Raw genomic sequence first — 13,494 nt, forward strand, 5'->3', positions numbered from 1 at the left:
AAATTGTTACATTAGTCTGTTAAAAAAACAGTAATTGTATACTGGTACCACGCGGAAATATAGATACTATGCATTGTTCAAAAACTATTTTTATGTGAGCCAAGTGGTTATTAAAGGAGGACTAACGGTTCGGACGATTTTGAACGTATAAACCCAAAATGAGCCTGAATTTTTCCCATTTTTCCGTGTCACATCTGTTCGAAGTTGGATTTTTTTGAATTATCGTCTTTTGATGCATATATTGGTAATTAATCTCATTTAATTTCGTCGATTAAAGCACATTTAAAGCCGAGAGGTAACCAATTTCGATGATTTTTGGTTACCTATCGGCTTTAAATGTACTTTAATCGACGAAATTAAATGAGATAAACTACCAATATATGTAATAAAGGACGATAATTCCAAAAATTCTAACTTCGAACAGATGTGACACGGATAAATGGGAAAAATTGGTGATTTTAGCCAAAATCAGTGTAATTTTTTCAAAATTTTGAATCGCCATAAAAAATTTTTTGAGCAGTTTCATTACGAAATTCGTTCATTTGAGCTTATTTTGGGTTTATACGTTCAAAATCGTCCGAACCGTTAGTCCTCCTTTAAATGTCGTAAAGTCGTGATTGAAATCCCCGAAAAAACATATCTGAGAAGTTTGTGCACCTTCAAATTGTTTTTGAATTTTTTCATGTGCATTCAAAAAGTGGTTAAAACGTAGTTTTGTATTATAATTTTGGGGGTCCGCGAAATATTCTGTTTTAGTTTTATTTTTAAATTGCCTTTCAGTTCATTGTATTTGAACAGTTCAAGTTACACGCAGTAATGCCCGAATTTTTTTTTCAAAAATCATAATTTTTGGGACACTTGGCACATTACCAAAATATTGCCTGAAAATTTTCAAAATTTAGTTAGTTTTCAAGTGTTATTTGTTTTTGTATTTATACCAATTCATAAATGAAAATAGTCCATTTTTAAGATTTCAGCTGTATAAATGGTTGTATCTTTTTCAAACTGTCACTTGTTCACACGCTAGAATGCTTATTTTTTTAAAACGTATGACAAACTAATAAAGTTAACTAACAATTTCAACTTTTCATCAGCTAAAATTTTTTTTTCACGGATCTTAAAACTCTACTTCTTTTTTCAGAATGATTTTTTTAAATGATCAACTTCAACCTGAATTCAGTTGGTTAAAATTTATTCATGAAATCGTTTGCCCACAAAGCTTTGGTTTTAAAAGCGGAGATTGAAAATGTAATGGTTTTATGCATTTAGTAGGCGAGGATGACGTAGCAAGCGTAGATGATGCCTGGAATGTATCCCAGGATGGTGAGCAGAATGCAGATGGCGAGATGGTAGTCACAGCCCTTCTCCAGAAAAACTCCGATTGGCTGGAAACAATTTTTTAGTTTTCAATTTCATAAATAATCTACTTACTGGGAGAAGAACGGCGCAGATGAACTTTGGAATGTCGGTGCAGGTAAGAGCCATGTTGAAACAGAGATTGGTAGTTTCTGGAAACTGGACTGATTTGTATGTGAAGCGAGATGTGGAAGTTTTCACGAAATGAAGAGAAAAGGGCAACAGGACGTTTCCATGGTAATTTGAAAAACAAGATTGTCATGGGAATTATGAAAATTTTCATCTTTGGTTTTTAAGTTTGATGCTTGAAGTTTGACTAAACAACGAGCCTAACGGTGAAGCTTAAGACTGTGAACTGCTTTTCACTCTTTCAGATTGTACAGAGATGTCTGTTGTTTGAATTTTTCAAATTTGATCACATTTTTCCGAATTTTCAAACTCAACATTCAAATGTAAATAAAACATTTCTCGACGAGAAAATCCAATAGTCGTGAAGTTTCAAGTGAAAATAATAAATGAAACCTATTTAACAAAGAGAGGAAAATTCGTTTGCCCGAGTAACGCAAAACCAAAATATATGAACAGAAAACCACCGGTAGACCGAGTGACTAGTTGAAAAGGGGTGGAGAGGAATTCAATGTTTGCGGAAACTAGAGCGCGTGGAAACAAAGAGAGGTTATATAGCGAAATTTGATGTTCCCATGGGAATGGCATGTCCACAATTATGAGTAACCGAAAAGCGGCCAAGCGACTATGAGATTAGTTTTAAAACCTTGTGACTTTTCGTATTTTAGTAGTATGCTCTACCAAATTATGATATCAAAGAAAATGGTTCAAACCGGAAGAATTCTGGAAATGTCCTCAATCAAAAATATGCAGATATATTTATATGCATATTGTTGTTGATTGTTTTCTCTTCGCTAGGGGAACACATTTGTCATACTGGCCAAAGACCACTCGAGGAACGGAAACCATAGATTAAATGATTTATATGACATATTTTTGAAATGATTTTGAAATAATGAGGGCAGACCTTGTGTGAAATAGAGTTAAAAGTTCCTAGTTTCTGTTTTGTTCTATTCGAAAAAGAGACACACCTACTAAAGCCAAAAAATCCTTCTTACAGCAGTCTATTGATAAGGGGAAGTGTCAAAAAATTTGGGGCTGGTGTTAGACTGAAATGTTTACGATTTTGTTTTGACAATATTCTGATCAAAATATGGAAGATTTGAAAATGATACAGTTTATAGTTTTCAGTAGAGATTTTAAACGTTCAATATAAAAATAGTAGCTCGGTTAATACCGGAGACTTCCTGCACATTCTCCGCATTTTTTTTACCGCAACTAAAACATTATGCCACACAATATAACTTTTCTCCGAAAATGTATTCCTAAAGAGGGAGTTTTGTGCTAGAAGGTAATCGAAAACTACCAAGAGCGTCAAACTTTTAATTTTTATTTAAAAAAATCACATGTGGTCTAACAGAAGACACGGATTGAGGTGTGAGCGGAGAAAGCCGGAAAGCTGGTGGAAACGACGGTAAGGGTTTTAAACTCAATAGCAAAAAGTGGCTAAACTTGGCTGTAATCACCGATTTTTGAAATATTTGCAAAAAAACTTATTGAATAGATATTGAATTTAGTCTGCCTGCTGGAACATGGTAAAGTTTTTTACAGGCATAAATTCTTTGAGTTCTTAGGAATGTGAAATTCAGTATGTTTTTAGTGAATAGTGCGTTTTAAGAAGTGATACGAATTTCAATGCTACCTAAAAACTGATATGAAAACTTGGATGGCAAAACTCTCCACTGAAAAACTAAAATTATTCGAACTAGTTCTAACAATACAATTGTACGAGTATATATAGTCAAGCTGTACAACTTCTTCGTACTTTACGCCACTTCGTGGTGTTTTCGTATTTTGTGTCGCCGCCTTCACATGACTATTTGCTCTTTCTCTTTTTCTCTTTTTTTTTCTCTATCTTAAAAAATTAAATGAATAATATATGAGCGCTATTGGGTTGCTTCGTGTTGTTGTTTTTTCCACAAAAACATCCAATTTCAAAAGAATTTTGAAAGCAGCTTGGAAGATCAAGATCTTTTTTTTTTAATTTTTGTTTCTTTTCATGGAGAAAACAAAATTTTCTACACTTTAACGCTACGTTCACCTCAGTCCAATTGAAAACAAATTGAGGGGAGAAAATATAGAAATATTTTTTCGTTTTTGAAATGTTGGTTCGATGGCGACTGTTTGCCGCGGCAGAATGGGGCAGAAATTGTTGGTGGAGTAAAGAGAGAGATAGAACAGCAAGTCAGAATGCAATCTCCGCCCTATTCTTTCATGTGTGCGCTCAGTAAACAATTTATTGTTTCTTCAAACGCTGAGTAATACCTTACTTTAATTTCGCAATTTTTTAAAGGCTTGACTCATAAAGGTTTTGATGTTATGAAAAATATCTAAAGTTTAGAAATGAAAAATAAACGCTATTTGGTTTTTTTGTTAGTAAAATATTGCTGAAATTTTTAGAGAAATTAATTAAGAAATTTTCAATAAAGTCATTCGGAAATTTATTCATGAATATGTGCCCGCAGAGCTTCGGTAAATGTACATGAGATTTGCAATTAGAAGAATAAGTAATGGAAATTTAATAGGCAAGAATGATGTAACAGGCGTAGATGATTCCGGGAATGTAGCCGAGAATTGTGAGCAGAATGCAGATGGCGAGGTGATGGGTGCAGCCTTTCTCGAGGAAGACACCAACTGGCTGCAAAATGAGGCATGAGTTGGAGTTGGAGTATTGGGCTATGTTTTTAACTTACCGGGAGAAGAAGAGCGAAGAGGAACTTCGGGATGTCCATGCAAGTAATAGCCATTCTGGAGCTGAGAGGAGGAGTTTTGGGATTCTGAAATTAATGAGAAGTTGAAAAGATTTTAAAAAATCAATTTTGAAAATAAATAATTTGAGATGTAAATCAGAAAACATTAAGAAACAATTCATTAATAGGAGCTAACTAGGAATTAGTAGAGGAATAACTAACAAGTAAAAACTAATTAGGAACTAATTATGGACTAACTAGGAATTAACAAGGAAAAAATTGAAATTACCAGGAACTAACTAGGAATTATTTGGAACTAACTGGGATCTTAAAAGAAACTTGAAAAGCCATACTTTATTTTATACATACTACTATACTTTAAGTGACTTCCATTGCCATCTAATAAAAACTAAAAAAAGCTTCTACCTAAGCGGGAGAGAGAAAAAAATGAACCAGAAATGTATGAAAAAGAAGACATCTTCAAGCAGATATATACAGCAATAAATAAATGATCATAGGTCAACTGACTGGTTAAAAATGGGCGGTCCGTGGTGTTAGGGGGCCACCCAATGTTTGGTGTTTGAGCTCTTATAGTTGGAAAAACAAAACAACAACCCAGCGACATATATCACAAATAGACAACCCAACAATAGAAATTCAATTGCAAAGGGGGAGAGATGCAGACAGACACAGTCGACACTGATTAGTAGAGTAAATTGTGTTTCACTTTTTTATTCGAATAGTTCTTTGAAGCTTCTTCTTTTTTTTGTCATTCAAATTTTTGTTTTGAATAATACATCATTTTTAATAATAGTAATAATTTCATAACAGAAACAATACATTCCAATAGCCCAATTTTCAAATTAGCTGCTCATAGATCATTCGATCCAAATGAATTCCTCGACATTTCTTGTAGAAGTTTATTTTAATGCAATTACTGTTGTGCTAAAATAAAAAAGTCGTTTTCAAAAGTTGTAATTTAAAATGTTTTCGAAAAAGTGATAATTACCCAGTTAATTTCAACTCACAATTTTGGAAGTCGACCAAAAAATGTTTAAAAAATATTTTCTCAACTTACCAAGTACTTTAAATATGTTTTGAATAGTTTTGTCTAAACTTTGCAAAAAACTTGTTTAAATTATTCTAATTAGATGGAAATTTGGACTTGAAGTTTTCAAAGATCTAAAAATTCCCGGTGCTTGATCGCAATGTGTCCACCGTGCTTATCGAGCCAAGATGCACATATCGCGAATTAATTATGACTGGAACAACACCTGTAATATCCCAGTTCCTCGCCATCTCTCTGCAATTCTCTGCTTTGCTCCAAATTTTTAGAAATCCTGATCTGTTACATTTATCACATTTTTGTAAAATGCAAACATCTTATTGTGACTATGAAACCCGCATTTTAAAAATGTATTAATTCTCGCAAGACTTTAAATTCTCAACTTAAAAAAAAAGACTTTTTCTTTTTTGAATAAAGTTAACTATTGTTTTTTTCCTTATCAGTTGCTCGATATTAGTCTACCTCCCACCTTAACTGTGCGGTAGCATCATGTTTCAAATTGTCACATTGTTCACGAGGTAAAAAACATCACGTCACTATTTTCCCGTCGCTCTCACCTTCTGTCAACATTAGTAAATAGATTTTTTTCGTTCCAAATGTAATGTTACGGTTCATTTCTTTTTTCTCATATTCAATTCAGTGACTCAGTGTTACTTGTTCGTACCTTTATTCGTTTACAGAGAAGGAAATGGATGAAATTCAGTTCAACATAAAGGTAACTAAATCACGAGAAATTGAAACCAATATTATGAGATGATGGGGAGATTTTTTGAGAGGAAAAGAGCATTTGATTGAAAAAAAGAATACGATCCGAATTGCTGATGATGGCGTCATGATTGTGAAGCTTTGCATGATAAGCTTAGTAGGCGAGGATGACGTAGCAAGCGTGGATGATTCCGGGAATATATCCGAGGATGGTGAGAAGAATGTTGATGGCCAAGTGGTAAGTGCATCCCTTCTCGAGCCAGACTCCGATTGGCTGAAAATAAGTTGTTTAATTTGATTTTTTTTGAAAGATTTGAAACTTACTGGAAGAAGCAGAGCGCAGAGGAACTTTGGAATGTCGGTGCAAGTGAGAGCCATAGTTGCAATAGTTGAGAGTTCTGAAAATGCAATGTAAGTAAAAAGCCAACGAAAAGCAAAAACGTAAGTGAATAAACGAGAAGATGGGTTTAAAGCATTATCGACAAAAAGACAAGGATGTATATTTCAGCAAAAAATGAAAAAGCTGTTCTCTATCATGTTTTATACGTTGGAAAGTTGAGTCACCTATAGAAACTTCAGGGGAAATGTTTTTATGTTTTTTTCTTGGGTGCACTGAAAAAATGTTATATTTCATAATACTAAGCTGCGAAAGTCTGTTTTTTTCCGCATAACTGAAACAGCTGAAACGTCATGCTTCAGAGTATTAGCTAAAATCAGTATGCTCAATTTCTTAAAACGCAAAACTTGAAATTTTGGCAACAAAAAGTACATATCATTAGTTTATTTTTAATTATTATTTTCAGTTAAACATCATTATTGTTTGTATTGTTGTGACAAGGATGAATCAGAAAACCATTTTTTCAAAGTCAGAATTTTGCAATTGTTTGTCAAAAGGAGTGCCAACATGTTTGCCTATGAAACTTGCTACCAATGGAGTCTACAATACTACTAATATTACATGTTTTGAGAAAAAGGGTTTTCTGAGCAAACAAACGTTCAATCAAAAACAGTTTTGCACATCTCATTTCTATATAAAATTCACAACTGGCAATCAAAATGAGATACGAATAAAAACAGCGTAACGCTTTATGATAAAAATCCATGGCAACCGGGATTAGTGACTTCTCAGGCCTGTCTAGTGAGGAGACGGAGAGGAATAGTCGAATTTGCCATTTGGTTTTGAAATGATTGGGGTTTGAGAGAATAGCGAACGAAACGGCAGATTTCTTGTTTACAACGCAAAAGAGGGGGTGCTTGACATTGAAAATTTGACCTTCTTGCCGTTTTGCAGCGGGTTTTCAAAAAAATCTAAGAAAGGGAAAGATATTTTTTGACATAATAAGAGTCAAACCGAAAAGTCACCTGATACGTGATTAACAAGCTTTCCGAGCGGAAGAAAATTTATTTTGGGAGCTGAGAAACTGAAGTTTAGACTTACAATATTATGAAATAGCTAGCGCGGTGGAAACAGACTTAATCAGAATATAGAAATTGATTTCGTCTTTCTGCCTCGCTAAACAATTTGAAAAGGAGATTTAAACTATTGCAACTAGATTAAGCACTAAAGGAAATTGAAAACCAGAGCGTTGCAATGTGAAGTGTCAGAAAAACTGCATAAGACCAAACAAAACTAGAAAATGGAGTACATCTGTCACTTGCATACTAATGAGAAATGTAGAAAACAAAAAAGTGGCGGATCAGCAGGTGCAAAGGGCAACTGAATGAGGAATGCGCGTTCGCTTTTATAGTGCCTCAGAGACCGAGCAGGGGGGGGGGGGGCACACACAACGTAGGTCATTTTGGCGGGCATCGTGTGGTCCCCCGCCTGTATCCAAAGATCAAATGTTTTTTGAAAGTAATCCTGTGGGAAACCGCAAGAGAGAGGGAAGAGGGGGATGAGAGAGGGAGAGATACTTGTTGTTGTCTCTTCACCCAAATGGTGCACATCTTTGTGGTGCGTTGAGGGGAATCTGATCATCTCTAAGACATCAAAGATTGAATAAAAAAAACATTCACTTTCGAAAATTGTTGCTGAGGAGAAGACAAGGAAAGAACACTGGAATGACGTACAGTTAGTCATATTAAACGGTTCCGGAAAACATTTAAAAGTGCTTTGGAATTTATTTGTTTAGGTAATTTTTGTAGTTATTTGTGTAGTTACTGTTGTCCACTATTTTTTTGCTTTTCTATGATTCACCAGAGACGTTACAAGCAAAGCATTTCGGCTCATTTGTAGACTTCCGAAAGAACTCTATATCAGTTGTGTCATTTCAAAGAAGATTCTTTAAATAAGTCCTTACCAAATTTTTATGAGCGGAAAATAACTTTGACCTAGAAAAAAGTCAATCTGAAATTATTTCAGTGAATATTTTCACTACTTGCAAAAGTAGAAAATTTTGTTCAGAATAAAATTTGAGGATGTCTGATAATCTAAATTTTACTATATAGTGACCGCTACGCATTCTCAACGCTTATTTGAAAAATCATTGAAACATTTTGGCCAAAGCTATAAAAAAGTTTTGCAGTAAGCCAATTCTGGAATGGAACGAAATAAATAAATGTTCCTTTCTATGTCAAAATTTGGTTATTTTAATCAAACGTGACATGTTTTTTCCCTATTTACGCTGATAGTAAGAAATAGTTACACCCTAAGGCTGCAAATACAAAAAAACTCGGCACGGTTTTATTTTTCATACCTTTAATAATGTTAATAATGATGTAATTTTAAACTCAGTTCTGATAATACAAAAGTACGAAAGATTCTGAGAAAGACTCGCTCATTTCGTTAGTTTTTGATAAAAATCCACCCTTTGGCATTATCCTAATGCATTCGACAAATAATTTGGCCCACAATTCAATTTTCCATCTGTCATTCTCAAAAGAGAATCCTTGTAAATAGACAACGTAAGCATGTGAACTCAATTAGTATGGAATTACGGACCCCACTACATGAGCCAGTATTACACATGTACATATAATGTATATTTTACTGTGAAATTCTATATTTGCGGGAACGACTTAATTTATTTATTACATTGTCCCCAGTGTGTACATTATACAAAACGGCTCATGCTTCAAATTGAGTTACGAAATTGGGTCAATGACAGCGGAATAGCAATTGGTTAGACCAAAGGCTACTCATGATTGATTCTGTCAACTTTCTATTTATATCATTTTTTCAATAGAAAAACAAGTCATAACATTTTTTTCATTGCAAATGCAAATATTGGAAACAAGTCAAAACGAATGTAATGTACAAAAAATCATCAGAAAGTGCATGTTGTGTACTAACACTAAAACATACTTAAGATGAAGAAAACAATAAAATTAATAACTTTAGCCAATAAAAGGTACCGGTCAACAAAAAAGCAGTTGCTAGAACCCTGAAACCCAGCATCACAAATAACACACAAATTATGATTTATTCAGCCTTGATCGGCTTCTCGTGAGTGACCTCAATCTCGACAGTAGTTGGCTGTGGCTTTTTGAGTGGCTTGAAGAACTTTGGCAAGGCAAAGATGACGGCAAATGCGACAATGTGTGGAATAAAATAGACTCTCTTCAAAACGTCGTAAGCTGGATACATGTGCATAGTGACAAAGGAGTAGGTGGCGTAGGCAAGAGCGATTTTACTGATGATGAACGAGAAAATATCGTAGGCAAACTTCTTATTGTGATCGTCCAGGAATCTCCAGCGCATTGAGCGACGGAACTGAAAAAAATACAGTAAGACTTAAAAGATTTAGGTGGTTTAACAGATATTGCCAAATATCCTTTGGCTACTTGGCCCAAATCTGGCGCAAAACTATTTACTTGGACCAGAAGTTGGCAATATTGGATCCAACTGGAGCCAAAACAAGTCTTGCCCAAGTTTTGCCCAACTCTTACCAAACTGTTGCCATCTTTCAGTCCAGGCTAATAACTTTTCACCAAATTTGGGCAAGTGGCTAGTGCCAGCAGTAAAAATGCTGAAACTTACGGTTTGAGCAGCCACCGTAAAGAGCCCGCATGTGAAGAAGGCCATGTAGTAACCGATCGAAACTCCGTGCCAAACAGCAGATAAGGTGTAGGTTGCAACGGTACGAATTGATTTGGGAGCACGTTCGTATCCAACTTTTCGGAGCCAGAAACCAGTTTGAATGTTCCACCCGTCAAGTGTTTCCTTCAAGCTTTGAGCCATCTCGACTTGATATGGAAGTACATTGGTGCAGAGCTTCCATTCAGCATTTCCTTCCTTATCATAACCACTGAATCCAAAACCGGACATATTGCAAATAGCATCAGCTGAAAAGTTGGTCAACATTTTCGATCAAAAAATAAAAACTATAACTTACCAAACACCCATGCAAAGTAATATGCACAACGGATGAAAAAGATTGTGATAAACCACCAGAAGAACCACTGGAAGAATGGAAGAGCAAAGTACGGTTGTGTTCCAACATCTTCAACCTTATACTTGCCACCAAGAGTAACGACAATCGCCAGGAAAAACAGAGACTGATAGAATTTCTTCATAGCGGCGCCTGTTGGAGATGGAAGTTTTCCGTGTTTATCTGCGACAAGGTGCTTCTCATCCAAAAATTTGATGTAGTCATAGTAGTTGTTAGCAGGCCCAGTGAGTACTGTCTGTAAATCTAGTTTAAAAAATATTGTTTTTTTTTCTGAAATTTCACCTGGAAATTGAACATAAATGACATGAATTCGAGAAGTGACGGGATTTCCTTCAATGATTCTCTTTTCTGCTCCTCCGTAAGTTTTGACTGATCCTTTGCTTTTCCATCTTTCAAGTTGAACGCCATCATGGTGGCCTTCTCAACAGCAACCATAATAGGTCCAGTGACATCTAGACTGTATGATTCGAGAATAGCCCATCGATAGCAGTGAATGAAGAACAAATATCCCATGGAGAAGAGAAGAACAATCCTAAAAATTATGGTGTAAACGAAAGTAGTGGGCATGCTTGTATTAATTTCTCTATTAAAGCCCTTTAATCCTTAATTTTTAATCCTTTATAATATGTATTTAATTTTCCACAAATTCTGTAAAGTTTTTCTACCACACTTATGTAAAACAACAATTTCAAAATACAGTGTCGGCTAAAAGTGTATATGTTTTTGATTACTCAGTGTATTTTTTCAAACTTTCAATTAAATATAACTTTAAAACTAATAAAACATTGCCTACAGGCTGTAGGTTGTAAAGTTGTCCACAAAACTACACAGCTTTCCTTTTTTCACAAAACTCATGTCACTAGATACAGCTCCCGACATCTCACAAGCCTATTTTAAACAATTTTTCTTTAAACGCCTATAATTCTAAAACGAGCCGTTTTCATGAAAAAACTTTTTGTATTGAAATGAACCGCATTAATAATCTATCTTCGGCATATAAGAATTCGGTTTTCAAGCAACCAGCGATTCAGAAATTATCATTTAAATTAGCGTCTCTGAAGTACATATTTTGCACAGGTGTTGAAAAAGCGGGATATGTTTTTCAAAAACTATTTTTTGAACATGCATTTTTAGAAACTAATGTAGCAAGTACTTCGAGTTTATACTCTAGCTGAAAAAAAAACACAACGGGAACATTTGTTTGTATACAGTATCTTTGCAAAGGTCTTACTTGTGAACTTGGGTTGGTGGGGCAAAATACATGATCGCATAACTTCCCAGTGCATTTGCAAGTAGATGTTTGATAGCCCTGAAAAATAATGCATTTTTAGTCAATTTCATAATAAGTGCTTGCTCATAATTATTTGCTATGACTAACCTTCCAAAACAGAAAAACACAATTCCAATTCCAACAACTGCAGGAACTACTGTCCTCACTTGTCGATTCACCTGCTTTAGGGAACATGTTTTTCGATAAACATATGATATTCCAAAACATGCAAACAAACTCAACACAAAGTTGACCTGAAATACAAAAACTTTTATAAACAGAACCCCTCTGATTATAATAAACTCACTCTGTCTGCCTCAATGCCAATTGTTTCAGCCAGCGGTTCCAGTATCTTGGAACCATCGTAAAATGTGTGAATTCCCGGCATTGGGTAACCTAAAACGAGTGGCCATGAGATAACTATTTCGTCGAATACACTCTAGTCAAAGGTGTAAGCTACAATACAAAGTTCAAGGATAGAATCTCGAGAAAATAAACAATATATCTGATCAAACTTTTTTGAGAAGAGGGGAGAAAGAAGAAATTGATTGATGCTGATAGTAGAATAATTTATCGGAAATCAGTGTGAAATTCGTGCAAGAAAGAGCTACTTACGATAAGAGAACCACGGAAAGTGCCCCGAGAAAGAGTGGAGAAAAAGAAAGAAAAGACAATTGCCTGGCCAGGGGTATCACGCCACCAAACGCGTATGTGTCGTGCCTTTCAAAAAGTGCCGGTCAAGGTCTAATTTGAAATCATCATCCCGGACGACGCACATGCGCTCTATTTTCGAGTGTGCTTGTGCGTGCCTAACAGTTGCCAACTGCCGGAAATCCAAAGAGTTTATTGTTGTTGGTTTTTTTCGTTCATGGAAAAAAAATAAGATCAAGACACTGAACAGTTAAAGTGGATAAATAAATAATTGAGAAGAATAGACTAGTCAAACGAACAAAACTTTGGGGCTGGTGTGTTTACTCACTTTCTGTGTCACGTGGAAAAAACTTTATTTCAAAACTGTGTCACCGGGACTGATGACTTTTCCTTTTTATATAAACATTTGTATAGCAATACTTGCGTTCGTACAAAAACATGATAAGAAACTTTTCCAAATTTGTAGAAATGGTAAAAAATTTAAAAACTGATCTGAAAAGCTTTACGTTTTTTAAAATTTTTTCTAAATACACGAAACCTATGTCAGTTGAAGAAAGAACATTTGAAAAGTTCACCAAAACAAAAACTGTATACGGGGGCTTTGAACTAGAAAACCAATCTTGTTTCAAATCCTTATTCTATAGAAGAATCAGGAAACGAAAACTCTCATTAAATTTTTTTTTGAGTATAATGTGGTTTTGATGAGGTTTACACAGAAGGAGACAATTTAAGACGCTTTTAAAATTATCAGATTTTTTTGAAAACCTTTTTTTTTGTCCCAAATTTTCCCTTGATTGCAAAACATTATAAAAACAACATAATACTTGAAAAAACTTTAAAAACAAATTTTCGATCACTAATTTTGCAAAAAAAAAAAGACCCGAAACCAGATCAAATTTTATTTGATTCAGAGTGATCGTTTGTAGCTACTTTTTTTCCTTGGTGAACATTTAAAAAGGTTTTTTTCAAAGTACATTAGCTATATTTGAGAGTGCGAGTAAATAAAAAAGAACTGGATTTTGAAATGGAAAAATTAAAAAATTTCGTTAAAAGTTTCATTGAAAATATTTTTCTCATTTTAAATTACTCAAAGACCCACCCTCTGTGATAACCTGCAAGGGTCTAGTATTTCACAAAAACAAACATAAAAACAGAAAACAAGAGGGCCAGAAATCAATGACACAACAAAAGACAACGTCATTGCTCAATAAAACGCCTGTGCATACCGTCAGTGACCCC

The 13,494-nt window shown here is 34.7% G+C and overlaps 4 protein-coding genes and 2 non-coding genes across 6 annotated transcripts; 1 reads left to right on the forward strand and 5 right to left on the reverse strand.

Annotated features, from left to right (window-relative positions):
• Positions 1-1,177: 1,177 nt before the first annotated feature.
• Positions 1,178-1,508, reverse strand: T23F2.3 (UPF0057 membrane protein T23F2.3). Its single transcript, NM_001383580.2, has 2 exons — positions 1,432-1,508; positions 1,178-1,385 (listed from the first exon to the last, which is right to left on the reverse strand). Exons 1-2 carry the CDS (start codon positions 1,483-1,485, stop codon positions 1,266-1,268), a joined length of 174 nt encoding a protein of 57 aa, NP_001370601.1. The 5' UTR covers positions 1,486-1,508; the 3' UTR covers positions 1,178-1,265.
• A 2,399-nt stretch (positions 1,509-3,907) lies between these two features.
• On the reverse strand, positions 3,908-4,265 carry T23F2.4 (UPF0057 membrane protein T23F2.4). The gene is made up of 2 exons (NM_076534.5): positions 4,176-4,265; positions 3,908-4,120 (listed from the first exon to the last, which is right to left on the reverse strand). The coding sequence occupies exons 1-2, from the start codon at positions 4,227-4,229 to the stop codon at positions 4,001-4,003; spliced, it is 174 nt and encodes a 57-aa protein (NP_508935.2). The 5' UTR covers positions 4,230-4,265; the 3' UTR covers positions 3,908-4,000.
• Positions 4,266-5,508: 1,243 nt separating this feature from the next.
• Positions 5,509-5,529, reverse strand: 21ur-15511. The gene has a single exon (NR_071066.1).
• A 359-nt stretch (positions 5,530-5,888) lies between these two features.
• Positions 5,889-6,344, reverse strand: T23F2.5 (UPF0057 membrane protein T23F2.5). Its single transcript, NM_001383581.2, has 2 exons — positions 6,268-6,344; positions 5,889-6,217 (listed from the first exon to the last, which is right to left on the reverse strand). The coding sequence occupies exons 1-2, from the start codon at positions 6,319-6,321 to the stop codon at positions 6,098-6,100; spliced, it is 174 nt and encodes a 57-aa protein (NP_001370602.1). The 5' UTR covers positions 6,322-6,344; the 3' UTR covers positions 5,889-6,097.
• A 2,791-nt stretch (positions 6,345-9,135) lies between these two features.
• On the reverse strand, positions 9,136-12,000 carry mboa-3 (MBOAT family protein). Its single transcript, NM_001383582.2, has 7 exons — positions 11,912-12,000; positions 11,713-11,858; positions 11,566-11,643; positions 10,617-10,866; positions 10,278-10,569; positions 9,923-10,227; positions 9,136-9,655 (listed from the first exon to the last, which is right to left on the reverse strand). Exons 1-7 carry the CDS (start codon positions 11,990-11,992, stop codon positions 9,365-9,367), a joined length of 1,443 nt encoding a protein of 480 aa, NP_001370561.1. The 5' UTR covers positions 11,993-12,000; the 3' UTR covers positions 9,136-9,364.
• A 230-nt stretch (positions 12,001-12,230) lies between these two features.
• Positions 12,231-12,362, forward strand: C54G7.16. Its single transcript, NR_071067.1, has one exon. It is a non-coding gene; the product is annotated as an Unclassified non-coding RNA C54G7.16 (non-coding RNA).
• Positions 12,363-13,494: the final 1,132 nt, after the last annotated feature.

Source organism: Caenorhabditis elegans, chromosome X (assembly GCF_000002985.6).
Source record: "Caenorhabditis elegans chromosome X".
NCBI classification, from domain to species: domain Eukaryota; kingdom Metazoa; phylum Nematoda; class Chromadorea; order Rhabditida; family Rhabditidae; genus Caenorhabditis; species Caenorhabditis elegans.